At 50.5% G+C, this 25,042-nt stretch overlaps 12 protein-coding genes across 12 annotated transcripts; 6 read left to right on the top strand and 6 right to left on the bottom strand.

The window, feature by feature from the left end:
- Positions 1-84: 84 nt before the first annotated feature.
- On the bottom strand, positions 85-801 carry BKA67DRAFT_519710 (triose-phosphate isomerase; the record flags this gene model as incomplete). The annotated part of the gene is made up of 1 exon (XM_046098122.1): positions 85-801. One exon carries the CDS (start codon positions 799-801, stop codon positions 85-87), a length of 717 nt encoding a protein of 238 aa, XP_045956885.1.
- Positions 802-1,396: 595 nt separating this feature from the next.
- Positions 1,397-1,957, bottom strand: BKA67DRAFT_519174 (ribose-5-phosphate isomerase B; the record flags this gene model as incomplete). Its single annotated transcript, XM_046098075.1, has 2 exons — positions 1,397-1,837; positions 1,919-1,957. 2 exons carry the CDS (start codon positions 1,955-1,957, stop codon positions 1,397-1,399), a joined length of 480 nt encoding a protein of 159 aa, XP_045956884.1.
- A 226-nt stretch (positions 1,958-2,183) lies between these two features.
- On the top strand, positions 2,184-4,524 carry BKA67DRAFT_294888 (Dak1 domain-containing protein). Its single transcript, XM_046096038.1, has one exon. It carries the CDS (start codon positions 2,629-2,631, stop codon positions 4,396-4,398), a length of 1,770 nt encoding a protein of 589 aa, XP_045956883.1. The 5' UTR covers positions 2,184-2,628; the 3' UTR covers positions 4,399-4,524.
- Positions 4,525-4,650: 126 nt separating this feature from the next.
- Positions 4,651-5,982, bottom strand: BKA67DRAFT_519721 (oxidoreductase; the record flags this gene model as incomplete). The annotated part of the gene is made up of 1 exon (XM_046098125.1): positions 4,651-5,982. One exon carries the CDS (start codon positions 5,980-5,982, stop codon positions 4,651-4,653), a length of 1,332 nt encoding a protein of 443 aa, XP_045956882.1.
- Positions 5,983-6,596: 614 nt separating this feature from the next.
- On the top strand, positions 6,597-7,683 carry BKA67DRAFT_294936 (ketose-bisphosphate aldolase). Its single transcript, XM_046096039.1, has one exon. It carries the CDS (start codon positions 6,776-6,778, stop codon positions 7,640-7,642), a length of 867 nt encoding a protein of 288 aa, XP_045956881.1. The 5' UTR covers positions 6,597-6,775; the 3' UTR covers positions 7,643-7,683.
- A 1,496-nt stretch (positions 7,684-9,179) lies between these two features.
- BKA67DRAFT_519662 (uncharacterized protein) lies at positions 9,180-11,131 on the top strand (the record flags this gene model as incomplete). The annotated part of the gene is made up of 2 exons (XM_046098117.1): positions 9,180-9,258; positions 9,366-11,131. Coding segments are annotated over 2 exons (1,845 nt in total), but the record flags the coding sequence as incomplete, so codon positions are not given.
- Positions 11,132-11,717: 586 nt separating this feature from the next.
- BKA67DRAFT_567008 (kinetochore Sim4 complex subunit Fta4) lies at positions 11,718-13,047 on the bottom strand. The gene is made up of 2 exons (XM_046102947.1): positions 12,600-13,047; positions 11,718-12,485 (listed from the first exon to the last, which is right to left on the bottom strand). The coding sequence occupies exons 1-2, from the start codon at positions 12,931-12,933 to the stop codon at positions 12,088-12,090; spliced, it is 732 nt and encodes a 243-aa protein (XP_045956879.1). The 5' UTR covers positions 12,934-13,047; the 3' UTR covers positions 11,718-12,087.
- A 390-nt stretch (positions 13,048-13,437) lies between these two features.
- On the bottom strand, positions 13,438-16,297 carry BKA67DRAFT_294824 (beta-glucosidase). The gene is made up of 4 exons (XM_046096037.1): positions 15,509-16,297; positions 15,107-15,398; positions 14,332-15,051; positions 13,438-14,258 (listed from the first exon to the last, which is right to left on the bottom strand). The coding sequence occupies exons 1-4, from the start codon at positions 16,207-16,209 to the stop codon at positions 13,467-13,469; spliced, it is 2,505 nt and encodes an 834-aa protein (XP_045956878.1). The 5' UTR covers positions 16,210-16,297; the 3' UTR covers positions 13,438-13,466.
- A 681-nt stretch (positions 16,298-16,978) lies between these two features.
- Positions 16,979-18,253, top strand: BKA67DRAFT_646667 (uncharacterized protein; the record flags this gene model as incomplete). Its single annotated transcript, XM_046105918.1, has 4 exons — positions 16,979-17,289; positions 17,471-17,579; positions 17,629-17,657; positions 17,707-18,253. Coding segments are annotated over exons 1-4 (723 nt in total), but the record flags the coding sequence as incomplete, so codon positions are not given.
- Positions 18,254-18,870: 617 nt separating this feature from the next.
- On the top strand, positions 18,871-19,440 carry BKA67DRAFT_536331 (thioesterase superfamily protein; the record flags this gene model as incomplete). The annotated part of the gene is made up of 1 exon (XM_046100140.1): positions 18,871-19,440. The coding sequence occupies one exon, from the start codon at positions 18,871-18,873 to the stop codon at positions 19,438-19,440; it is 570 nt and encodes a 189-aa protein (XP_045956876.1).
- Positions 19,441-20,080: 640 nt separating this feature from the next.
- BKA67DRAFT_520174 (major facilitator superfamily domain-containing protein) lies at positions 20,081-22,152 on the bottom strand (the record flags this gene model as incomplete). Its single annotated transcript, XM_046098155.1, has 9 exons — positions 20,081-20,173; positions 20,234-20,445; positions 20,502-20,882; positions 20,942-20,981; positions 21,037-21,257; positions 21,336-21,380; positions 21,437-21,546; positions 21,599-21,946; positions 22,004-22,152. 9 exons carry the CDS (start codon positions 22,150-22,152, stop codon positions 20,081-20,083), a joined length of 1,599 nt encoding a protein of 532 aa, XP_045956875.1.
- Positions 22,153-22,847: 695 nt separating this feature from the next.
- On the top strand, positions 22,848-25,016 carry BKA67DRAFT_659295 (major facilitator superfamily domain-containing protein; the record flags this gene model as incomplete). Its single annotated transcript, XM_046107418.1, has 7 exons — positions 22,848-23,183; positions 23,245-23,286; positions 23,404-23,574; positions 23,631-23,698; positions 23,791-23,962; positions 24,020-24,072; positions 24,242-25,016. 7 exons carry the CDS (start codon positions 22,848-22,850, stop codon positions 25,014-25,016), a joined length of 1,617 nt encoding a protein of 538 aa, XP_045956874.1.
- Positions 25,017-25,042: the final 26 nt, after the last annotated feature.

Genomic DNA, 25,042 nt, shown 5'->3' with positions numbered 1-25,042 from the left:
TCGTCGGGTATATCCAAATAGCCAACGGTACGCCACGATTTCTTCTTGATTATTAAGCGCGCGGATACTTCTTTTGCCGTAACACTATGCGGACGCGATTTCCTGAATAGTTTTGTAGAACTGCGCAGGATCGTGCGCAAACCGGCCAAGGAAGAGTCCATCCAAGCCACCTTTCAGTTTCTCGAACAGGCCAGGGCCTGCGCTTCCGCCATACAGTATTCTTGTCATCCCACTCCTCCTCTGCACACATTCCAACGAGCGCATATCTCTGACGACATTGACCACGTACTCTGCGCCCGCTGGTTCCTTCGCCCCAATCGCCCAGACAGGCTCATAGGCAAGGATGACCTCGGCATCGTCCGGCACAGCAGCCATAACGGCCTCGATCTGCGAGCGGCACTCCTCCACTGCAAGCATCACCTCGCCTTGCGTGCGTTCGCCAATGCAGACCAGCGGTATTATGCCATTCCTCGCAGCAGCGGCGGCCTTGCGAGCGGTATCTTCGTCGGTTTCCTTGAATATCCTCCGGCGCTCAGCATGACCCAACTCCACAATCCGGCATCCAACCTCGGCCAGGACCTGTGGAGACACTTCTCCTGTGTATGCCCCTGAATCCTCGTAGAATGCGTCCTGAGCACCTGTGAGAATCTTCGTGCGCTCCAGCTGGCCGATGACAGATGTTAAAGTAATGTGGTCTGACACAATAAATACGTCAACCTCTTCAAGTATTTCTGGTGATTTAGAAAGTAGCTGAAGAATCTCGTCAACGTATTGCCTGGTCCTGGCCGCAGAAAAGTACATCTTGGTGGAAACACCCACAAGGCGGCGCCGAGGTGGAGCCATCACGAGCGAAGCTGAAGATTTTCTCCTCGTAAAAAACGGAGTCACCGGGTAGATGAAGTATTGCTGAGACCCTCGTTAGTCTTTCCTTAACATGAGCTCTTATTCCCCTCTTGGGGAATTCTGCATGGAGAAGCGAAAGAGTGGGAGGCGCATTGCCTGGGTGCCGAAGTCCCCGCGTTGAAATAGAACGTGGGGAGTCAAGGCTATGGAGCACCTTACCAGGTGGATCATCAGGTCCCATGGTTGTGATCCACCCCATTGACAGTATAGAGTAAGTTCCGATTGTGGCCCAACGTCGGTGATGTAGTATACTCTAGTGGCTCAAGGTATTTGTTACCATATGGAATGGTTCACGCACATCTGGCGTTTGTCACTATGCCTTGTCGCCGTGACCAGACGCGGATAGCAATCAGGACGGCGGCTATAACTTTAATGTTTCTTTGCTAAATTCCAGGCGGGAATTGGTGGAGATGCCCATACTCGCGAATAAAAAAGCAATGTGCTAATAGCGTACGAATTATAACACAACGATCTAGGCCTCGAGCGCCCTCGATTAAATTACCAGCTCAACATGTTCATACTCTGTGATGGCATCAACCTTCGCAGCACTCGCACTGGTTGGATCAAATTGGTAACCAAGCCATTCTTTCGCTAGTTTCCTTGCCAGCTCTACACCGACTACTCTCTCTCCCATACACAAGACTTGTGCGTTGTTACTGAGTACCGCTCTCTCGACGGAGAAGCTGTCATGTGCCGTCACGGCTCGGATGCCTTTGACTTTGTTGGCTGAGATGGCCACGCCTAAACCAGTGCCACAAATTAGAAGTGCCCTGTCGCATTTGCCTTCCGCAACAAGCTTCGCTGCCTCGACTGCTCGATGGGGATATGCCGTCTTGTCGTCTGTTCCATGACTACCGACGTCTACAACGGATTCGACGCGAGGGTCGTTCTCGAAGTCGGCCTTGATCTTATTTTTGTAGCCAACGCCTGCGTCCTTGGCTCAGTTAGCTTGATCTCTTCATTGCATTGCGAAATATCCCACAAAGGATATACCGTAGTTTCTCACTTGACTTACATCGCAACCCATCGCAATTTTCCACTTTGGCGACGTCATATTCTTTTGTTCGTTCTGATAGGACTTTCCTGATCTTGTTACCACAAAAGTCTTGTAACTTAGCAAGGCAAAATGGATATGTTTCCGAGCTATCTCCAAGAGCACAACGGGGTACAAGAAACTTTAGGTGGCGTCATAATCCGACTGTGACATAACAAACTTGCATGTTATTATACCATTTGTCCGACAGCGGCCGCATAATCATAATCACACCCATGACTAGAAGGGGAAATTCGCCTTTCCCCCTCATCATGGTTCAACTTATCTGCCAACCAGAACCCGTATCGCGCACGATTCACTTTCACCCCCACCACATGTTTCTAGCCGAGCCGCGATCCGGGTGCATTGAGTGCATCATGGCGCACCACCATCACATCTTGGGCGTCAAAGACCGGCTATAAGTGATCACACTAGTCAAAGTTAGTCAGTCTGGGGTGCGTTTTTGGAGAAATAGCTTCATGTCCTGCCCCTCGATAAATACTTTTTCCCCACAAGCTCCTCCACTTTCTAACGTCTAGAACCTAAATCATTATTGTTGTCATCCGGGTTGCCGTTTTAGGAAATCCGAGATAAATCTTGTAAGTCAAAGGAGCCGCAATATCTACAGGAGCCTAGAAACACCTCAGGAGTCTCCTGCGGCTGTGGAACACCAAGTCTATCGTCAAGTCAAAATGTCGAAACGTCATCTCTTTGAATCCCCAGAAGGACTTGTCAATAAGGCCTTAAGGGGTATTATCACTTATAACACATCTCTAAGCTTGGATGAGGAAAATCGAGTAGTATTTAACACCGACTACGATAAATCGAAAGTGTGCCTGATCAGCGGCGGTGGTTCGGGTCATGAGCCCGCCTGGTCAGGATATGTGGGCGATAATCTCCTTGCAGCATCTGTAGCGGGAGATATCTTTGCCAGCCCCAGCACGAAGCAAATTCTGGCGGGCATAGATGCTGTCCCTTCAGATAAGGGTACGATACTTGTTGTTACCAACTACACCGGAGACTGTCTACACTTCGGCTTAGCGAACGAGAAAGCCATTGCTAAGGGTCATAAAAGTAGGATGATCATCTGCGGCGATGATGTGTCCGTTGGCAGAAAGGGCAGTCTTGTCGGACGCCGTGGTCTGGCCGGACAGCTCGGCGTATTGAAGGTCATGGGCGGTGCCGCTGGAGCTGGTGCCTCACTCGACCAAGTCTATGATCTTGGTGATGCCTTTGCGAAACAGATCGTCTCCATCGCTGCCACACTGGATCATTGTCACGTTCCGGGACGAACGGAGCATGCCATGCTCGAAAGCAATGAGGTAGAAATTGGAACAGGTCCTCACAATGAGCCAGGCTACCAGAAGCTTTCTCCTGCTCCAACACCAGAAGAACTCGTCAAGAAGATTCTAACATATTGCCTCAACGAGACTGACACGAACAGGGGTTATGTCAATTTCCAGCAAGGTGACGAAACTATGCTTCTTGTGAGCAATTTCGGTGGTATGTCTTATCTCGAAATGGGGGCCCTGGTCGACGAGTTGTTAGAACAACTGGCCCGTGACTGGAATATTGAGCCCATTCGAGTGATCAGTGGACCACTTGAGACATCACTGAACGCCCCAGCATTCTCAGTATCCGTCATCAACGTCACAGCAGCCGCAAAGAACTGTTCGTATACTACAGAGCAGATCAAGGAATTCTTCGATGTCAGAACGAATACGTGCTGGGAGTCAATGGCCGGATCTCAAACAAAGCGGCGTACTCGTGAAGCGCAACTAGTGACACCAATCATGTTACCCAAGAAGACGGTGGACGACGCCAAAGACCTCAAGATCGAGCCTCAGACACTGGAATCCATGCTGCGGAAAGCCTGCGACAACCTCATCAAAGCCGAGCCTGACCTCACTAAGTGGGACACAATAATGGGCGACGGTGACTGTGGCGAGACACTAAGAACCGGAGCACAAAACCTTTTGGCAGCACTTGACTCTAAGCTCGCAGCCAGTGGATCTGTAATAACCGTTCTACAAGAGCTCGAGGACATAGTAGAGAGCAAGATGGGCGGTACCTTGGGCGGCATTCTAGGTATCTTCTTTGTGTCGGTTCGCACAGCATTGGAGCAGAACATCGATCAAGGCACTGGGTCTGAAGGCATTCCAGAACTATGGGGCAAGGCACTTAATCTCGCACTGGATAATCTTGGTCGCTACACTCCGGCCAAGGAAGGTGATAGGACGGTCATGGACACCCTGATTCCCTTTGCCGATGTTATGAAGGAGTCTGGCAGCTTTGATGACGCCGTGCAGGCTGCTGTCCGGGGCGCTGAAGCCACGAAGATCATGAAGCCCAGGCTGGGAAGAGCATCATATGTCGGTGAGCACGCGAGCAGGGACTCAGTTCCTGACCCCGGGGCATGGGGAGCGATGGTAGCCATTCAGGGGTTAAGGGAAGGCATATGAATCATGTCGTTCGAAATATCTGGTGGTAAATCATCGAATGATGACCTGTTGATGCGTTTGCTTTACTTGTACGATATTACACAATACATGAACCGAAACCCATTTTGCCCTATAGACTTTACGCTGGTGATCCTGTTCCTCGCCTAGACATGTACTAGGGAATATTGAGATATTGCATAAACTCCAGACATTCTTCTATGTTCAATATAAACAGGGGCTTGGGAATTTGTTGTATCTCCTCATCATACCTCCTCAAGAACCCCATACCCGAACTATCTGATCCAAAGTGGCTTCTGGTGCTGTCGTTGGTGAATGCGCTAATGCTAATCTTGCGATATTTAATGCTTGGCTACCAAGGAATAACGGCATCTTCAGACGCTGCGCTTCATCCACGGCCTCTTGTAATTGCTGTGCGAGCTTAGGCAGGCTTTCCGCCTTCGCTTTGGACGGCGTTTGTGCTCCGTACAAGCGCATGATTTCAGGTCCGACTGTTTCCAGCATATGGCTACCACCTGCAGCATTGACACACAGATCGAGTACCTGATCTAAGTCCAGCCCCAATCGAACAGCAAAGGCAATGGTTTCTGCCGCAGCACATAAATGAACACCTCTGAGCAGAGTTACCACTAAGGCCAGCTTGTCCTCAATGGTCTGTGCAGTACCAACGACAGGGCCAACTTTGCCTTTTCCTTCCGCGTATACCCTGATCAAACTACTATCGTCATCTGGACCATATCCCTTTCCCAACCCAGAGAAGTACACCTGCTCCGCGGTGCTTGTCATAGGCGTAGGGAAGTCAAGATGCCTTGCTTCTGAAGTAATGATACTGGTATCCTTGAGAATGATCGTAAGTGCGCTGGCAACCGGCTGGAATTCTGGGTGCAGCATTCTCGGACTTCTGTTCTCGAACATCCAGCTCCAGCCTGGAGACTTAACAATTGCTTCCCTCGTTTCGGCGAGATCCAGGCCAAGATGGCTTGCAAATCCCATTGCTTCACTGCCGGACAGGATCTGCACCGCCGCCAGTACTTGATGTACCATCTTCAGATTGCTTCCCGCACCAACACCACCCTTCACAATGTACAGCTTGTTCTGGTCTGACATTTCATGCAGCAAGAACTTCGTTTTCTCGATCGCCGCATCTGAACCACCCGCCATAATCGACAATGTACCATCCGCCGCCCGATACGTCCCGCCAGAGACGGGCGCGTCAACCAGGAAAATATCATCCCGTCCCAAGTCCCTGAGTTGCTTCTCTAGTCCCTGTACGTAGGAGCTTGGTACCGTAGAACACAGCAACACCGCAGCCCCTTTTGACAGGGTGGAGAGAGCATTGTTTGCATCGTCGATCAGAACAGCCTGTGCTTGAGCTGCAGTAGCCACCATGCAGATAACATAGTCCTTCCCCTTGACCGTATCTGCCGGAGTGGTTGCTGTGATTCCGCCAGCATCTTTGAACTTATCCAGAGTAGGTCCCCAAACATCAAACCCAGTCACGCTATAACCCTGATGTACGAGATTGGTGGCCATTCCGAAGCCCATGGCACCGAGGCCAATAAAGCCGATATCAGGCTTTGAAGACATGATTACCGATCAATCAATCGTTTTTGTAGATACCACAGAGACTTGGATCGCAATCGATATCTCTAAGACGATTACAAGGTAAGGACTTGACGCAAGTGCTCCAGAATCGTATAAAGCCTATGTACAAGTAACAAGGGCATGGGCGCATGAACGCCACATAAAGCCATCCGTGACGTCCAGAGTTCCCACTACTCCATTGCATACCTCGTTCGACTCACGTAACATCTCGACGTAACCACCGCATCAATACAAATGATTCGGGCATTAACCCCCAAACCGATTTCGGGGCTCCGATCGTCCTTCCCCGCATCATTCGAGCTCCACTTGCCGCGAGTAACTTCAACTTTAGCCGGAAATACGACGGTGGAGACTCTCGATATGACGCTGCAGGTATTCAGCACAAGCGACAAAACCGGCGCAGAGAACAATGTCTAAACGGGTAATCCGGCTCTGGGGAGTGTCAGTGGTGCGCTTGTGAGCACCTATCTGGGAGATGGCTAGTAGCCAGGTGCAGCTGTTGATTTCGAAGGCGATGACCCCCATCGTCCTCGTCTCGGTTCGGCAGATTGTCCGGGTAGTGGATCATGTCGTGGAGCTCATACAGTGACGTTTTCCAGTGAAGCTATTCACAAATATTCCTCCTTATTGACATGTGCCATTTCGCAAAAGCAGCTGTGAGAGGAACTATCACCCCATAAAACTTCATTATAGCTCTGGGTCAGAATCCATCAACTTCACACGAACAAGTCAACCGACCCTTGCTGCCTGTGTGCCATTTCGCTTTCGCTTCAACATGCCTCGGCCACCCCTCTCTCAAAACCGCTCTTTATCCATCCTCCAAAATGCCCGCGAAGGCGGCTATGCCGTGCCGGGACTATGCTGTTACAATATCGAATCCATTATTGCCACCGTGCGGGCGGCCGAAGCAGCAAAATCACCGGCCATGGTCCTTTTGTTTCCCTGGGCAATGCAGTATGCCTCCGACTCGCTAGTGCTCGCGGCCGCCAACGCGGCGCATACGGCCTCGGTGCCCATCAGCCTGCATCTGGACCACGCGCAGACACCGGAGCTGGTGCGGCGCGCCGCAGACATCCCGGACGGCTTCGACAGCATTATGTGCGACATGAGCCACTATGAGCGGGAGGAGAACCTGAAGCTCACCTCAGAGCTGGTTTCGTACTGCCACTCGCGCGGTATCGCGGCCGAGGCGGAGCCCGGCCGCATTGAGGGCGGCGAGGACGGGGTCGCCGAGACGGCCGACCTGGAGGGCTTGCTCACCACGCCCGAGGAGGCGCAGACCTTCGTCGACACGGGCATCGAGATGCTCGCGCCGGCTTTCGGCAACGTGCACGGAGAGTATGGTCCCCGGGGAATACGGCTCGAGTACGACCGCCTGGAGTCGATCAACAAGGCCGTCGGGGACAAGGTGTTCCTGGTTCTGCACGGGGCGGACCCGTTCGACGATGAGATATTTGCAAAGTGCATCAAGGCTGGCGTCACGAAGGTGAATATCAACAAGGGCATGAACAAGCACTACGCTCGAGTGCAGGAGGAGATGAGGGGAAAGCCTCTCACGAGTGTCATCGAGAAGGGCACAGATGCGATGCAGAAGGCGATCGAGCAGTATATGCACTCGCTAGGAAGCGCTGGTAAAGCATAGTCAAGGGTCGTTTAAGCCTTTAGGGCAATCTATCCACGATTCGCAATCTCGACACCGCGTGCACCTGGCCACAAAAACTTTTCAGTCTATATAGATTAGACAAGTAATCATACGCGAACTGTATTGAGTGACACAAGAGACATTCTCTTCAATCCCCTGCACAGCATGAAGGAAGCATGCAGGGTACGATACATGTTTGCTAAACCTTTTCAAATGATAGAAATTGTTTTTCCCCTGTCCTATCATATTGGCCAGATTTGAAGGACCAGATGTTGTTGTTTGTGACCTAGCTCCTGCTCTGGGACGTTGGGGCCATTACTAACTAGATCAGTAGAAATTGTATGCAACAAGCTTGTTAGGGCAAGGAAACGCACTAGCTGTGGGTCATGACGGAGCACGATGATGGTGTTTTCATACAAACTGCAATGTGCCTGTATGCGCAGTACTTATGGCAGTGGGTGTAAGCATCTTGTGTCTGACAGCCTGCCTATGTACAGTCGGTAGCAACCGCATCGGCAAACCTGCCGTTTGTGGGTTTCATAAAAGCTAAATGTTCTCCAGGGGATCTTTGAGGAGTGGTTTAGAAAAGAATGTAGAAACTGTCAATTATTAACTGTTCTGTTCATATGTTTATAGGGAACTACCCCAGAGACAATGCCACAGCAACCAAAGCACGAGCTTTATGTAGACTTGTAACATACTGTATACAGAATTAGATACATTCGCCAAGCTCGGGCGATTGCAGTGCAATTTCAGTGTGGGACCTTCTGTAAGACACGTCGGCACAGCGGACTAAGGTCAGGGAAGTGGCCCCCCAAGTCACCAGGCAAGGTTCCGCTCCGTGCAGCGACTCCATCTGCAACTCGTGACCCATCTTGGCCAGGGCTATCCGTCACGCAACAACTCAGCCCTACTGCTCCTCGGCCCAATTGAAGTTGGTAACCAGCCGTTAGATGGGGTCCGACTGCTCCAGCCTGGCACAGATTATATCTGGTGTAGCTTTCAAGACTGTCTCGAGCGGTAAGACCTGCATATGTCAGCGTTACTTTGCAGATACCACTTGCGTTGACTCGTTCATCATGCGACGCCGATAGGCTTTATGGTAAGGCTGTGGCGATGAGCGCAGAAGCAGGCAAACAATAGCACGCATTTCCAGGTGTCCTCATAGCCATAATACGATTATATCACCCGCCCTGGCCCGCCGACCTCGAGGTTGTCGTGTTCATGTCTACTTATCGTGATCAGCCAGCTGCACCTACAAGCCCATGTTCCACAACTCATGCATTGTTCGTCATCGCGAAAGAAAGCACTTACTTAAACTTGCCTTTCTACTACGAGCAGGGGCGAAGTTGCACTTTCCACAGTTGTAGCACATGTAAAATTTGTTGTAGTTACTGCTCGTAGAGCGGTCCGACTTCAGCCCACCATGTCTGTACTTTATCCTTTACCCCCTGCAGCATACCCAGACAGCGACGACGAATCGACCGAGCTCAGCTCACAATCGACATTCGTCAGGAGGCCTAAGCCTGTTCCTAAAATGCCTAAGAAGCTGCAAACACCGCAACAGGCTATCGATGAGTTCTGGACCAAGTTCACCACCAAGGCGCCCGGTAAAGGTACGCTACTACAACGTCATCGCCCCTAGGAAGCTGTCCTATACTATTCCCGCCTATATCTATTCTACAGGGCCATATATTTGTTGATCAACTAACCTTCCTCAAAGCTACTACTGTTATTCCGCACAATTCGTATATTCGGCGCGCAGAGAAACATGCCCGCAAGACCGGGATCACCACTCAGGCATCATACGAGGAAGCTGCCGAAGTGTGCAAGGTGAAAGTGGCTAAAATCGTCAAAGAGTGCCGGCGCGTTAACCAGAAATATCGGGACCCTCATTTCGATCTCGAATGGGATCTCAAATGGGGTAAGCGTGACACACTCGAAAGTCTACACAACGTGAAGCAGCCGCCGGAGTCCGATTTCAAGCCCAAGAGTGTAAAGCGGGTGTCCGACATCTTTGACAACCCACGGTTTTATATCGAGGGGCCGACAGCGAACGATGTCAGACAGGGCAGGGACGGTGACTGCTGGCTTATGGCCGCACTGTGCACACTCAGCAACAAGTCTGGCTTGATTGAGCGATGTTGCGTGGCACGGGACGAGCAGGTGGGTGTCTACGGCTTCGTCTTTCACAGAGATGGAGAGTGGATATCGGAAATAATCGACGACAAGCTCTTTCTAACAAAGCCTGATTTCGAGGAGAGCTTTCTCGAGCGCATGCTCTGGGAAGACCGGGAACGTGTCGAGTCCGAGGAACAGTATCGGAAGGCGTACCAGAGTGGCTCCGGTGCGCTATATTTTGCACAGTGTGTACACGCGGATGAGACTTGGTTGCCTCTGCTTGAAAAAGCATACGCCAAAGCGCATGGAGATTATTCAGCCATTGAAGGTGGCTTTACTGGCGAAGGCATCGAGGACCTCACTGGTGGGGTTACAAGCGAGCTATACTCCAAAGACATCCTTGACAAGGAACAGTTCTGGAAGGAAGAACTCATGAAGGTCAATGACGAATTCCTCTTTGGCTGTTCAACTGGTATGTGGGGTATAGGATGGGGCGATCGTAAAGGTATCGTCGAGTTACATGCTTATTCCATCATGAAAGCTGTTGAGGTCGACGGTCAACGATTGCTACTCCTAAAGAACCCTTGGGGTAAGGGCGAGTGGAAGGGGCCATGGAGTGACGGTTCCAAAGAATGGACCCCGGAATGGCTCATTAAGCTCGACCACCGTTTTGGAGATGATGGTGCCTTCTGGATCTCGTATGAAGACCTTCTCCGCAAGTATCAAGCCTTCGACCGCACGCGGCTTTTCGGTCCTGATTGGAAGGTAACTTCTTTGTGGACTACGCTTTCCATCCCATGGTCCCTTGATTATCACGATACACAGTTTGCGTTTTCACTCGCGGAGTCAGGGCCCGTCGTCATCGTCCTATCTCAGCTCGATGATCGCTATTATCGAGGCCTTGAAGGTCAATACCGCTTTACGCTGAACTTCCGCCTTCACAAGGCAGGGCAGGAGGACTATGTCGTCCGAAGTATCAGTCCCTATTGCCAAAAGCGCGGTGTTAACGTTGAGCTCGAGCTTGCCGCCGGTGAGTACCTGGTCTTGCTCAAGATCAATGCAGTGCGCTCCATGGATGTGCTGCCTATAGAGGAGGTAGTACGAAACAATGCTCGCGGTAGGCGCGACAAACTGGTAGCAGCCGGTATGTCGTACGACTTAGCTCACAGCAAAGGTAAGATTGTCGAAATGGAGGAGGAAAAGGCGGCAAAGGCAGAGGCGGAAAAGAAACAGCATGAAAAAGAGAAGAAGGAGCTCAAAGACACATTAATGGCTGCCAAACGTCGAGAACATTACTTGGTTGTCAAAGATCAGAGAAAGAGGCGCGACCGAGAGGCCAAGGCGAAAGCCAAGGCAGAGGTTAAGCAGACGCAATGTGGCACTTCCAGTCATGAACCTACGCCAACTTCCGACACCAGTAGTGACACGAGTTTCAGAACACCGGTGTCAGAGATCACACCTTCGGAAGAGTCAGACCTGTCCTCGCCATCTGATATTTCCGACCAAGAGCTTGAGTATCGGCTTGAAAGCCGTGCAAGGGCTCTCCCACGCCCTCCCCCTGTACAACCGCCGCCTGGGAGCGAAGTCAAGGATGTACAGGATGAATTTGAAAGCAATCCCTGGAATGCAGTCGCGACTGTTGGCTTGAGGGTTTACTACAAGGTATCTGAGGTGGACCGTAATAAGGAAGTCGTGACGCTAAGGGTCGCTCGATACTCTCCACGGTCAGCAGCGGCAACACCTGCAAACGAGGTCCATTTCGGCGAGATGGGGCTCGACGTTGATGATTCATCCAAGGACGCCACGCTAGTTGGCGACCAAGCTCGCAGGAAGCAGAGTATTGTGCCTGTGGAGGGGTCAGACGGTTGAATGTACTTGCCGCCTGAGAAAAACCACGTTTGTCCCAGAGTGAGTTGCTGAGATAGCACTAGACAGAATCATTATCCACTTACTGATATTTCGATATCTATTAATCTTTTTATTTATTTTAACGCCGTGCTGTCCATCCTGTGTTACTGCGTGGTCAACATCATCTTGTATTGACCTGTTCCATCAGCGGAGCCTCGACGTCCGTCCAGTGCTTATGGAACTGTCAACATGCCGCTCGAGGCTTGACACACACTTGTTCGCAACGAGTATATTGTCATCTCATGTCTCGCCTAGTAGAACGCAAAAGACCTGAACAATCTATGTTTCTGGTCGTTGCAGACAACTTTTAGATTCCTTGACAAACCGAGAAACATATGATATAAATCAAAAGGGTATCACTAGGAAAAGCTAAACCGATAACCCAAACGCCAGTTGATCGGAAGGAGCCCATCGTCTCAGAAGCCATCCAATAAGCTTTGCACCTTGCCATGTTCCAGCTCGTCCAAGTCGCCCAGGACCTCGTCCTCGCCGACATCGCCGGCATCGGGAAGCTGTCCCACCCTCCCGGCAACCCTCACGAGCAGGAACCGCATGCGCTCCAGTTCCTTCTCGACCTCGCCGTTCCGTGTCACCAGGTTCTCCTGCACGTCCTCCTCCTCGAACGGCCGCAGCAGCGTTCGCATCCGTCGTAGCCGCTCGACTCGGGCTCTGGTCTCGGCTCGCCGCGCGCACAGGGCCGCTAGGGAGGCCTGCAGCTCGTCGTATGTCCTTGCCTCCGTCGGCTGCGCCTCCGCTTCTCCGGGCCGCTGGGCCTCCCAGGTTTGGGGCAGCGAGGATATCGCTTCGTCGGTGGCTGTTTGACGGGGGGGGTGATCAAAGGTCAGCAGGCGCCATTAAAGATCATCATCACCGCCGAGAGGGCGGGGGCAGAAGAGGAAGAAGAGAAAGAAAGAAAAAGGGTCCGTACTTAGGTCCACACCCTCCCATAGCCCTCCCAAGCCGTCCCTGTCATCCCGGGCCCCTGCCTCACGGTCGCCGCCTGCGTTGAGGAACAGCGCGTCGATCTGCTCTGCGACCTGGCGGGTCGCCGGGGGTGGGTACACCCTCCTCACGTGCTGCTGCAGCCTGTTGTTGAGCCGGTTCAAGGCCTCGTCGACCACGCGCTGCGGGAGGCCCTGCTGCTGCCCGGCGGCGTCGTTGGCGTCGCGCCAGGCGCGGGACGGCGAGGGGTTCTGTGAGAGCTGGAGGGTCTGCGCGGTGAGGAAGGCGGATTTATGGGCGAGGATCGTCGGGGGTGCCATTGTCGAGCTGATACCTCGGCCAATACGGCTGTCTGTGTATTTCGATTACGATGAGTCGCGTTCGAGCTTATAGTAGCCAGTATGTAACGCGTCACAATTACTGCTGTCGCTTAGTGGGACCCCGCTGGTTTGGCGGGGTAATCAATTATGCTGGGCGTTAATTATAGTTGCTCCCAGAGACTGCACTAACCTAAGGTTAAGTTAAGTATACTGTTCGCTCCTGCGCTCCAACCATTTCAATGGCTTACGGCTTGCCCATCAAATGCCTTCCATAGTAGCTTTAATTAATTGAATGAGCGTAATGCCTCTAGAAGCCACCGAGTTGCCTCGCAATCAACCGCCTAACCTAGAACCAACACAACGTTGATCTCGGGCCAAGTCACACATCAATCTGGTCAATGTAGCAGCCAACATAGGCTAATAGACATGCCTCTGTACAAGATGGCGGATTTACTTGGACGCATCGTCCATTTCAAATCTTACGGAGACAGACACCACTGAAAAGCTCATCATTACTAGGTTGAAACCATCACTTACAGACCAGACCACCAGAAAGTCTTCTGCACCTGGAAGGAAGCCTTTACAGCCTTGCCATCCTTCACATCACTACTATCGCTCACAATGATATCATACTCGCCGGCCTCGACGCACCACTTATCGCGTTCCTCGTCCCAGTATGCGCCGGCATATTTGGACTCGATCTCCACGGTGGCAGTCTTACTCTCTCCTGGAGCAAGCTCAACCTTGGAGAAGCCCTTCAATTCCTTGACGGGTCTGTTGACCTTGGACTTTTGCTTGGGCGCCACGTATACCTGTGCCACCTCGGCGCCCTTTGCCTTACCAGTGTTCTTGATGGAAACTGCGACCGTGAGCCTGCCGTCCTTCTCGGAGACGGACAGATCTGAAAATGTAAACGTCGTGTAGCTCAAGCCGTGACCGAACGGAAAAAGCACCTCGCGCTGGGCGAACTCGTAGTATCGGTAACCGATGTAGATATCCTCTCCGTAGAGAACCCTCCCACCCTCTGTGCGGTAATTCAAGAATGCTGGGTTATCCCGGCCGCGCACGGGAAAGCTCAAGCTGAGCTTGCCAGATGGGTTGACGTCTCCGAATAGGACATCCGCAATGACGTTTCCGGTTTCGTTGCCACCATACCATGCCTGTACGACAGCACTGACATTGTTTATCCATGGCATCTCCACAGGCGTGCCCGATTGCAAGACGACGGCCGTATTAGGGTTGGCTTTGCCTACCGCGGCAATCAAGTCATCCATGCCAGGAGGCAGACCCATATGATCACGGTCTGCTCCCTCAGTTTCCCAGTCCTGTGTAAAGATGTCAGTCCTTTAGGACACAAAACGGGTCAAATAACGCTGAAGGGCAACAAGGTTGACTTACGGCATTGAGTCCAGCGCAAACGATGACTTGGTCAGCATCCTTGGCGAGCGCCGCAGCACGCTCGATCTCAGCTTTAGGGTCGATGACTTTGCACCCACCGATGCGAAGAGCACCACCACGCATGAGGACTGCCTGATCAGCAAGTTTGGAAGTCGGAGTTGAGCCAAACTCAACCTTAACGTCGTACGTCTTGCCCTTCTCGAATTTGTAGACGCTCTTCTCCTCAATAGTGCCACATCCAAAGAAGGCGGTGCCCAAAATCTGCTTCGTGGTGTTTTCAATAACCAATTCGCCGTTCACATATAGGTTACCGCTTCCACACACTACTAACCCGAGCTCGAACTTGCAGTCTTCTTCTGCAGTCAATGAGCCCTCAAGAGTAGCATAGAAGAGCTCCGACTTCAGGCCTGGATGATGGAAGTCGACAAGGAATGTGTCTGTCTTCAAGATCTCCAGTTCCTGGAAAGGCTTCCTGTCGGAAACATCTGGCGACTCATTGAAAATCTTCATGGTCATTCCTTGGTTTCCGTTAGCCGACTTTGTAGAGAAACCAAGTAGTGGAAGCATCATGTGCGAGTATTGGCCAACGGTGTAATCTGGTTCCTTTTCGAGCTTCTCCTTGATGCCGTCAAATGGTGTGACTGCGTAGTAGGAGGCAAGGGCTGCGGAGCCTCCTCCATGATATGTTGCAATCTTCGCATTTGGGCCAATAACCACCGTCTATTAAGCTGTCATCAGAACACAAATCAAGAACGATAGCTTCGCGTAGACTGACCTTCTTGTCCTTCTTGAATGGCAGTACATCATTCTCGTTCTTAAGTAACACAAGTCCCTCGTTACCGATTTTGCGAAGCACCGCGGCTGTTTCCGGTGTGTCGAGGGTCCCCTCTGGAGCATTCTCCTCGACGCCGCTGGCGTAACACTTCTTGACGAACTCGAGCACAGTCTTCGCCCTCTGATCAATAATGTGCTCGCGAACTTTGTCTGTCTGGGCATTGAACTTTAGAACATCGCCACGGAAACGCGTAGGGCCAGGCATTTCCAGGTCCAAACCGGCCAAAGCAGCCCTAGCATTCAATATCAGCCAAAGGTGTACACGGAAATGCCAAACACAGAGCAACCTGCGTACCCCCCCGCCGGGGGCATGACAGAGGAACGCGTAAAATGCATTACTTACTCGGTCGTGCTATAAGTGCCCCACCAGTCACTCATAACCAGCCCTTCCCAACCCCACTCCCTTCGTAGCAAACCATCAAGGAGCTTTTCGTTCTCGCTACAGTATTTGCCGTTTACACCATTGTATGCGGTCATGAAAGCTCCCGGGTGGGCGTCCTTGACGACTAGCTGAAACGGTAAGGCATAGATCTCACGCAGAGCTCTCTCCGTGACCATGACCTGAACAGCATTACGCTTATGTTCATGGTCGTTTGCAACAAAGTGCTTAATCGTAGCTTGAACACCCGTTGACTGGATACCGTTAACAAGAGCCGCGGCCCCCAAGCCGGCTAAGAAAGGATCCTCGCCCAGGGACTCAAAGCCTCGACCACCAAGGGGTGATCTTTGCATATTGATTGTTGGACCCAAGATGCAGTGTACACCCTTGGCCTTGGCCTCATCGCCCATCAACTTTCCAGCCTCTTTCAACAACGCGAGATTGAATGTTGCGCCGAGGCCCGTGCCGCATGGGAAGCATGCTGCTTTGATCCCATTGAAGAACTTGGTTCCACGAACGCCGTTGGGGCCATCGGATGTTCGTACTGAAGGGACGCCAAGTTCGGGAACAGCCTTCGTATGCCACATGTCGATGCCTGAGAGGAGGTCGACCTTCTCAGACAGCGTCAGCTTCTTCAACACCTCGTCGACATTGAGGTTGGCCATCTTGAGTCCCGGCTTGCGGCACGCAAGCAGAAACGAAGCTTGGAGTGAATTCTAAAGATTTGGTAAAAGAAGACGCAAGCAATGACTCTCTGGGACAAGAGAAGAGGAACGGATATGAGAGGTATATGTCTTGACTGCGGCCTAGACTAGTTTAAGTACTTTATTTATTCGCCGTTATCACTGCGGGCTCCACGGCGGCATCAGTACATCCGTGATACATGGATGACAACGACAACTCAGACTCCAGAAGACACTCTCCTCAGCCGGCCGGACCCTCACTTGAGAGCTCATCATTACTCGTTCGGTAACTCGAACTTCAAGATCCGGGTGCACCTTCGTCCGCATTTTACTGATTGACCTGTCAACGTCTGACAGTCACATTCTCATGTACGCGCTTTGTGATGATCAGTTCTTGGAAGTCAACGAGCAAGCGAGCCCCTCATCGCGGTATGCAGGAACAAGAGGTTAGGCGACTTTAGCCCAGCTCCTGCTGTCGGTCAGCGGGCCGTTCATCCTGAGATGGCCGGAGTTCTACCATTGAGAAAGCATAGTCCGGAATTCTGACGCGTCGGCTGCAAGAGGGAATTCCACGTAATGGAGCATTCTCCTCCCAGATGGCGTGACCCGTTATGTTTTTGTAATGGTTTCTGATGACTGGTTCAGCTAAAGCTTTTCGGTCCCATCTTCGGTCAGATCGTACTCAGGTTGCCCAGCCATCTGGCTATTTATTCCAGCGTCTAGGCCAGAAGCTTACTTCGGAGTTGGGGAACCAATACTAGGTTAGGAGCTTGCAGGGCGGCCCGCCACGTTTGGCTATCACTAAAGCCGCACTTTGCGGGGTAATTATAGCAGAGGACATTTCGATGGGAGACCATAAATCCTGCAACAGCGCTGGAATCCAGGCGAACTATCAGGCGATGTCTGCATAATCCAGAGCTACAGAGCGTCAGCTGCATCATTCTTGGAATAAAGAATATTCGAGAACCTCAAAATCGATCTACTGAGTCATACCGATGACTTTGTTATCATCATCTTTAATTGGATGACAGGAGAACACAACAGATCCGGGCATAGTCACAGGTATATTTTCGAATCGCAACTTAAGTATTGCCGAGCCGCAGCGAATATACATAAATCTATTTGAAAGCGCGATAGTGCCCAACACCAACAGCATTTTACCCGTGATTGTGTTTACCCTTCCATTCTCGACTGCAGTCTGGCTATAATAACTTCGTATTCATTAATTCGACGCATCTTGCAGAATGAAGTATCGTGGCGGATATAATATCAAAGACCTTCGGAACGATTTGGAGGGTGGCCTAGGATGGGCACACTCAACTGAAAGTGTCGCGCACTATTTGGAAACAGTTGCAAGTCATGATGCTCTATTACACGAACTTCTTGTAACCTGAAATCCAGATTCCCACGGTGCTCGAAGCCAAAATCAAGTACGTCAGGTTCAACTAGTCGTTTAAGTGCAACTACTTAGGGTACCAGAGGTTGCTTTCGACACACGTCTAGTCAAGACAAAACGGACCCGAAAAAAGTTGTCACTTCTTCCTTCTACAAATCTAGAGGCGGCAAGCTGGCCACTTGCCATGCCCATGGGGACGGTACATGGAGCATCGCCTTCACTCGCCTAGGCAAAGAAGAGCTAGCAAAGCACGCTTCGGAGACGATCAATAGCAAACAACTCGACGTGCATGTCCGGGCAGAGGTCAAAGATGATGGCCTATATCACTATGGTGAAATGAAGAATAAGCCACTCGCTTGTCGTGGTCATATCTCGCTCAACAGTGATGAGGCACATCGGATGCACCACCTCGACGATCAAGCACAAGTTGAAGTGATCGATACGTCAACGACAATTATGACTACGGTGCAGACCTCGAAAAAGAGCTCCAACGTAGGTTCTCAGGATGCCACTGGCGGGGCACGAGGAGCACCAACACACTGGACTCATGAACAGCAGATCCGGAATCAATTGAACACAGAGCAGACTCAGTTAGCAACCGACCTGGATAGGGACGGTTTAACGAAAAAAGAAGAAAGAATCCTGTTCCAAAAACTTAAAGCGATACCGCGGGAGCTGCAAGAAGGGGTCCTAAAGCAATCAAAGTTATTACAATTAAGAGCCAAGGCTTGAGAGTCCAAATAAAAAAACACATCATTAGGAATCTGGATAAGTCAGTACTAGAAGTGAATACTAATGGTAACGACATGAACAGGCAGGAATCTCACTCGCAACCCACTGTCCGCACGATCGTACGCCGTCGCAAACTAACCAGGCCACCGAGACAATAGATTCCACCAAGCTAACATACCACTAGCATCGCCGACTCTGAATCTTCGTATCTATGACGCAGCAGTTGAGGCAAGTCGCGTCTATGGGTACTGATACGGTGGTATTCGTTGCGATACCCAACTCATCTCACAAGCGGTCACAACCTTGTGCAGTTAGATGACTGAGAATATACCATATTTGGATTTCCTGCCGCATTAGCTGCGCATAGTCCCAATAAGATGCCAAATCATTCTCGCGCAGGATATAGGCTCAGAACTCGGACTATATTTTCCTAAAAGTTCACTGATCATCTGTACTCTCCCAATCGACCTTCTCATCATACCTGTTTCAACATTTGCATCGAAGCTCTTTTGGATATGGACACTTCCTCAGAAACCCCAGGGCCTGACTTCGACCACTTCCTAGCAATACCATGGTGCGCAGACTATCTCCGGAAGCCCGATGTCAAAGCATGGACGCCTTCACGAAGCCGCGTTCCCAACACAGAAGGGGAGCACGTAGTCTGGTCAAAGACGCTGAACGACCCGGAGGCTTTCTCGGGCTTTCTCGCCTTCTGTACGGAGCCTGGGAGGCCAAATGATCTGCTGGACCACGTCAACGTCTTTCTGAGCGTGGGAAACGGCCTCCAGGGCCACCCGGGCTTCCTGCACGGTGGAATTGTTGCGGCGATCCTCGACGAAGTCTCGGGTCTGTTGCCTACCATAAATCGGAGCCGCAAGGCTTTGCCCAACGTGTCTTATATGACTGGTCATCTCAATGTGGTATTCAAGCGGCCTGTGAGGACGCCGGAGACGCTCCTGGCTACTGCGACGGTCTCGAAGGTCCAAGGAAGGAGGCTGCATGTGAAGGGGACTGTACAAGATCAGAAAGGTTTAGTGCTGGCAGAGGCCGATGTGCTCTTCATTGCCCTGAAGCATCTTCTATAACATATGTTACCTTCAACTTGTGCAAATTAACGCCATGGGAGCCCTCGAGAGCCCTCGAATAGGTATTACAGGCTTGTTGGGTTCATACCTTTAAGGTCACAAACGGGCATGAATAGACTTCTGACAATACACCTCGAAACAGCCTTGAAATATACTACAACGGCACGCAAGTATACCTTGATTACCCGAGCTAAAAGCTCTTGGTATTTTGTTGGCTTTTACGTTCACGCTACTGGATTTCAGCGTTCATGTGATCATATATTATGATAGAAACTTTTGTGTGTATTGTGTACCAATCCTTACGGCGCGGTAGACGAACTGAAACTTGTAATTCAGGCCATGGATAGCTACTCTAATATTGAAATGGCGATGCGTGATCCAGACCCGTCCAAATAGTTACGCAATTTACACAATACGTTTTTAATTTGCTTGTTCTTACTTTTTGAAACCGTGCGCAGGCTTCAATGCAACTCACACAGGTCTGCTCCTCACACAGACGCCGCAATGACTACATCATGGACGATGTAAGCACTGCTGAAAAGCTGTGTTTAACCAACTTGGCAGCTTATTTCTCCAGTAAAACAAATTACCAGATGATATAACGTTCCCTGCCGCCCACATAGGACTACGTCGGTGCATGTCACTCATTTTCAGGCTCGTCATCGATGCGCTTGCTACCAGGTGGTGGAAATCGTGACAGGAACAACACAGTAGTAGCTATAATAGCAAAACCCTATGTTTTGTCAGTTTCCGAAGGAATTACTTCGACGCGGATACCCAGTCAATGACTTACAGCATTACAGAAGAAAGTCAACCTTGGCTGGCCTGCCTCGGAGAAGGCGGCAAAGACTATGCCAAAAAGACCCTGCGTCAACAACATGGCTGCACTTTCTACTAGGGTGATTCCAGCAATTGCATCTTGCCGCTGGCTTCGAGGGCACATCTCGGTCATAACACCCTTCGCGGCGGGGGCAGAGCCGGAAGCGAACGGGAGGAGGAAGCCGGCTTGTTCGGTTAGCTATAGTCTTAACCAATAAAATATGACAGGGATTGGTTCCTACTCATATAAATTTGCCAAGGCTGACTGGAGAAAGCCGCAGTAGCCGTGACAATGGAGTCCACGACAAGACTCCAGCGCACGAACAAGAGATCAAAGCTCGTGCCGGTGTCTTCTTCCTCTTCGTCCACCTCGGGTACCATGACCGGTTCCTGAGGGACATCCTCTCCAGTCGCGGCAGGAAAGTCTTCCGGTCTAGTTGGTATCCTATCTTCGTGCTCGTTCGTACTTGTTGATTCATGGTGCTTCTCTTTGCCATTGATCCAATCTCTTCCAGTGGATATTATCCTTGGGAACATAAAAAGCAAAAACAGACCACGAATGAGGGAGTTTCCAAACATCAACCATCCGTTTTCAGTGGTGCCAAAGTTAAATTCAGAGGTTGCTATTGGAATGTTAAGTCATAGCTGTGGCTTTAAAGGGTTCTTGATAGGCATTACTAACCGTACATCTGCAAAAGCGTAGGTGCATATGTCGAGGCAAACTAAGATAATTATTAGTAGAGGTTCCAGCAAACAATATCTCTTACAAATACGTACCACTCCGAGGAAGATACCAATCGCTAGGAATATCAAACCATAGCTGATGTATATTCTGCCGTCCTCGAGGGCATATCTGCGGGGGACTATCACTTTTAACGGGGCAAAGAAAGAAGCAACACCGCTAGGACGTTTCTTCTCAGCTTGGGATTCAGCTGGTGCCGTTGGTATGAACAGTGCTCCATAGACACTTGATACGATATACATGAAAAATGCAGTCTCTGATAGGGACATTATCTGTTAGTATTTATAGAGTGAATCATTCTGCCATGAACGCAGACATGGAAATGATCACCTACCGAATGGGCGCCGTATACCCCAGACATCACCAATCACACCACCCACTTTGCCTGTCAGCGAACTTCAAACACGATGGAATGCATGAAGGAGGAAAGCTTACACAGAAATCCAAAAGCAGTACCTAGCATAATTGACCCCTGAAGTCTACCAAAAACTGCAGTGCGTTCTTTCGCAGGAACGATGTCGCTGACTGCTGTATTGAGTACAAGTCTTGTGAAACCATTAGTTAACGGCACATCATCGAGAAAGAACGAGAACTTACTGAAACCCACGTGGCCCGCCAATGATTCCTATACTCTGAAATGCTTGAAAAATAATGATGCCGCTTCTACCCCCGACTGTGACGCCAATCACTTGTGTAGCCACCCGGATGCCCAGGAGTGATGTTTGACTGACAAACGCCCACCTGGACCCCCAAAGCTTGATGAACCATCCGCATAAAAATAAATTAAAAACTCCACTAAATGAGGTTGACATCCCCAGGATTGAGACTTGCGTCGCAGTTCCTGCATCGATTTCACGTCGGTGGCACCGATCGCCGATACCTTCAAAAGGTGGGTTATGACTATAAAAGACTTCACATTCCATGACACGAAATACATAGATAATACTATAACAGATTAGGCTACACGCTATGACTGCACACCGAGAATCATTGGTTACTTACGGGACTTGTGTAATACCTAAAGTGAATGCCATCAGAAATCCAGCAAACAAAATCCGGTTGGCGGGACCGAAGAAGCTTTTGGCCTTGGCCGATACGGACTTCTTCTGCTCGCCATTGCCCAAAAGAGGGGTCGTCTCGTTGGCTGACATGCTGGAATTCGGAGGTAAATCGCGAATTTGAAGCCAAAATGATGAAGAGCAGTAATAGATTCGGTGAAAACTCACCGCTCTCCAGAATAAGGAAGACTGCAGATTTTGTTTCCTTCACGGAGTACGCCCGACATTGCCGATCACCTCATCCAGATGTGGTGGGGACGTCTCCGATGCAGCGGAGACAGTCATGATCGAAATAATTGGGTCTGCTTGCTGGGGGCACACACTGTTGATGGCGAGAATAAAACCGTTGGAGCTGGCTGGCCGTCGATCTCACATCCGCAGCTTTGACTATAAACAACTCTACATAGAGGACCTTCAAAAAGAACTCTACTAATTTTGGTGGCGGCCACTCATGAAGGCGTCATGATGGACCCGATCAAATGACTGCGTGGCCGTCTGCGGAAGGTCCCAGCGCTAAGCTTCCTCGGAATTGAGAGTATTATCTATCCCCTGCAACATGCAGCGGATGGCGCCGCTATCGCCTCCGATTACCGACAGTCGCGAGCATGGGTTTTAGACGCTGTCATGAAGCCATACTCTCTCTCGATAGAGGACAACGAGGCTCGGCACATGCAACCGGCGGAACAGAACGTGAGTATCAGACATAGAAAACCAGTCGCTCTGCACGCATACTTTAGAGGCCTAGAGAAGGTCAAATTATACGGTCTTTGCCGGATATCCCCACGAACATGCGCCGTTCGCTGGAGAAGAATGACGACATCGAGTCGGTCAAACAACATGATTTCCAGAGTCAGAACGAAACCCCCCCGAAAGTTTTCAACAGCAAAAGTATAGCCTTTGAAGAGAGTATGTCAACGGCTGAAGTCTCAGCGGACAGCAAGCCACAAACTTCTATCAATGGTCCAGAGGCTCCACCAGTGGAACCAAGCATTGGCAATAAAGGAATGGAGTCAGGAAACGCTTTCTCATGGCTTCGCTCGATCACTTGGATCCCTGAGAGATGCCGTTATGATCCAGAGAACCCTCCTCAATTTTCACTACCAATGAACATGTTGTTGGGTTTGGTTAGTTTTTGGCAGTGCCACGTTTTTCTTTGGCTGAATTGAAAGCTAAAAATGTGCCTAGGCTGGAACCTTTACTGTAGCGAACCTCTATTATCCCCAACCTGTAAGTTCTTTGTACTACTTCGGTGTGATTCTTGGCAACTCTTCTATACTGTATTTAGGATACGCTTAAACTGCAGACTATTTATTATTTCACATAATTACTAACGCCACAAACAAGATATTGAACATACTGGCCGAAGAATTCAACGTTAGCTTTGAACGGGCATCCACAGTAGCAACACTGTCACAAGCTGGATATGCTGTAGGACTTCTATTTCTATGTCCGTTGGGCGATAAGCTTCGCCGGCGGCCTTTCGTGTTGACATTGATATGGCTTACAGCTACGGTGGTGAGCTATGCAATCATATATCGAGAAATACCAAGCGTGTAACTGACAGTTTACAGTGGCTGGGTCTGTGTCTTACCAACAACTTCAGCGTCTTTATCGCATTATCTTTCATATGCGGTGTCGGGTAAGTTTGTTTTGAGAGCTCAATTGAGCGTCAATGGAAGTCGGAGGTCTTGAAGTGAGATCATTCTCGCTGACCGTGTACTATCACCTCAGAACTGTGACGCCTCAACTTATGCTTCCCTTAGTAGGTGACTTGGCCCCTCCACACAAGCGGGCGAGTTCGTTGTCTATAGTAGTATCCGGACTCGCTCTTGGAATGCTCATAGCTAGAGTTCTATCGGGTATTCTGGCAAATTTCACTTCGTGGCGAAATATCTATTGGTTGGTAAGTCGGGCTCACCCATCACTCTTCCGTGTTCCTGTTGGCCTGACTCATAATCAGTCTTTCGGAGCCCAGTATTTGATTCTCATTCTTCTGTATTTCTTCTTGCCAGAGTCAGTACCCCCAAGCCATTTTTGTCAATCGAGAAAATACGAGTCGATGGCCTTCTCAGCCCACAGGTCTTTTGAAAAGTGAGACACGTGGTCTGACCAGGCCAGAACCCTAAGAACATTCCCCAACCTGGTGAAATGATTGACTGACTGGGAGGTCTTCGTAACGCAGCTACCCTGCTAAAGATCCGGATCTTTCATACTTCCAGCTATTGTGGGATATCATCACGATGGTAGTGAAGGAGCCCCTTTTACTCCAAGCATGTCTCATCGGATTCCTCTTGAGCGCTGCATTCACATCCTTCTGGACGACCTTGACCTTTCTCCTTGCATCGCCGCCTTACTCATACTCGTCTCTGGAAATTGGATTCTTCGCCTTCATCGGTATTGCAGTTATCACGTTGGGTCCTCTCTGGTCACGGCTCATAACCGACCGCTTCATGCCGCTGTTCTCTGTCATCCTCGGCCTGTGTTTCGAGATCATCGGGATCGTCATCGGCACGTTCATCGGGCAGTGGACCGTTGCGGGTCCCATTGTTCAAGCCATCACAATGGACACGGGCGCGAACTTTGCTCACACTGCCAATCGGACTAACGTCTACAACCAGCTTCCGCCGAGGATGAGGAACAGGGTCAACACGGCGTACATGGTCTTCAGTTTTGCTGGGCAACTCACCGGAACTGCCGTGGGAAACCGGCTCTATGCACAGGGCGGGTGGATCTGGAGCGGGAGTTGCAACATTGCTTTCATCGGCTTCGGTATTATCTTGTGCTTCATGAGAGGACCGAGAGAGACAAAGTGGGTGGGATGGCGTGGTGGTTGGAATGTGCGAAAGGATATGATGCTAGAAACCGATGAACCCACCCCCAGCCCAGAGCGGATGGCAGAAGAGGCCGGTTCTGTGACAATAGAAGGCACAGCACAACGGCAAGAGATCAAGACTTAGCCTGGAATTTTGCAGAGTCTCATCTC

Source organism: Truncatella angustata (genome assembly GCF_020726525.1).
Source record: "Truncatella angustata strain MPI-SDFR-AT-0073 chromosome Unknown BKA67scaffold_5, whole genome shotgun sequence".
NCBI lineage: Eukaryota > Fungi > Ascomycota > Sordariomycetes > Amphisphaeriales > Sporocadaceae > Truncatella > Truncatella angustata.
Note: the sequence above shows the minus strand (reverse complement) of the source record. Positions and strands in the feature narration are given on the sequence as shown.

Excerpts from the sequence above, each read along its gene's own strand:
- BKA67DRAFT_294888 (XM_046096038.1), top strand. The coding sequence starts at position 2,629 with ATGTCGAAACGTCATCTCTTTGAATCCCCAGAAGGACTTGTCAATAAG.
- BKA67DRAFT_294936 (XM_046096039.1), top strand. The coding sequence starts at position 6,776 with ATGCCTCGGCCACCCCTCTCTCAAAACCGCTCTTTATCCATCCTCCAA.
- BKA67DRAFT_567008 (XM_046102947.1), bottom strand. The coding sequence starts at position 12,933 with ATGGCACCCCCGACGATCCTCGCCCATAAATCCGCCTTCCTCACCGCG. Across the intron at positions 12,486-12,599 it reads ATGGGAGGGTGTGGACCTAA|CCACCGACGAAGCGATATCC; the intron begins GTACGGACCCTT and ends CCCGTCAAACAG.
- BKA67DRAFT_294824 (XM_046096037.1), bottom strand. The coding sequence starts at position 16,209 with ATGGCCAACCTCAATGTCGACGAGGTGTTGAAGAAGCTGACGCTGTCT. Across the intron at positions 15,052-15,106 it reads CATTCAAGAAGGACAAGAAG|ACGGTGGTTATTGGCCCAAA; the intron begins GTCAGTCTACGC and ends ACAGCTTAATAG. Across the intron at positions 14,259-14,331 it reads TTTGCGCTGGACTCAATGCC|GACTGGGAAACTGAGGGAGC; the intron begins GTAAGTCAACCT and ends ATCTTTACACAG.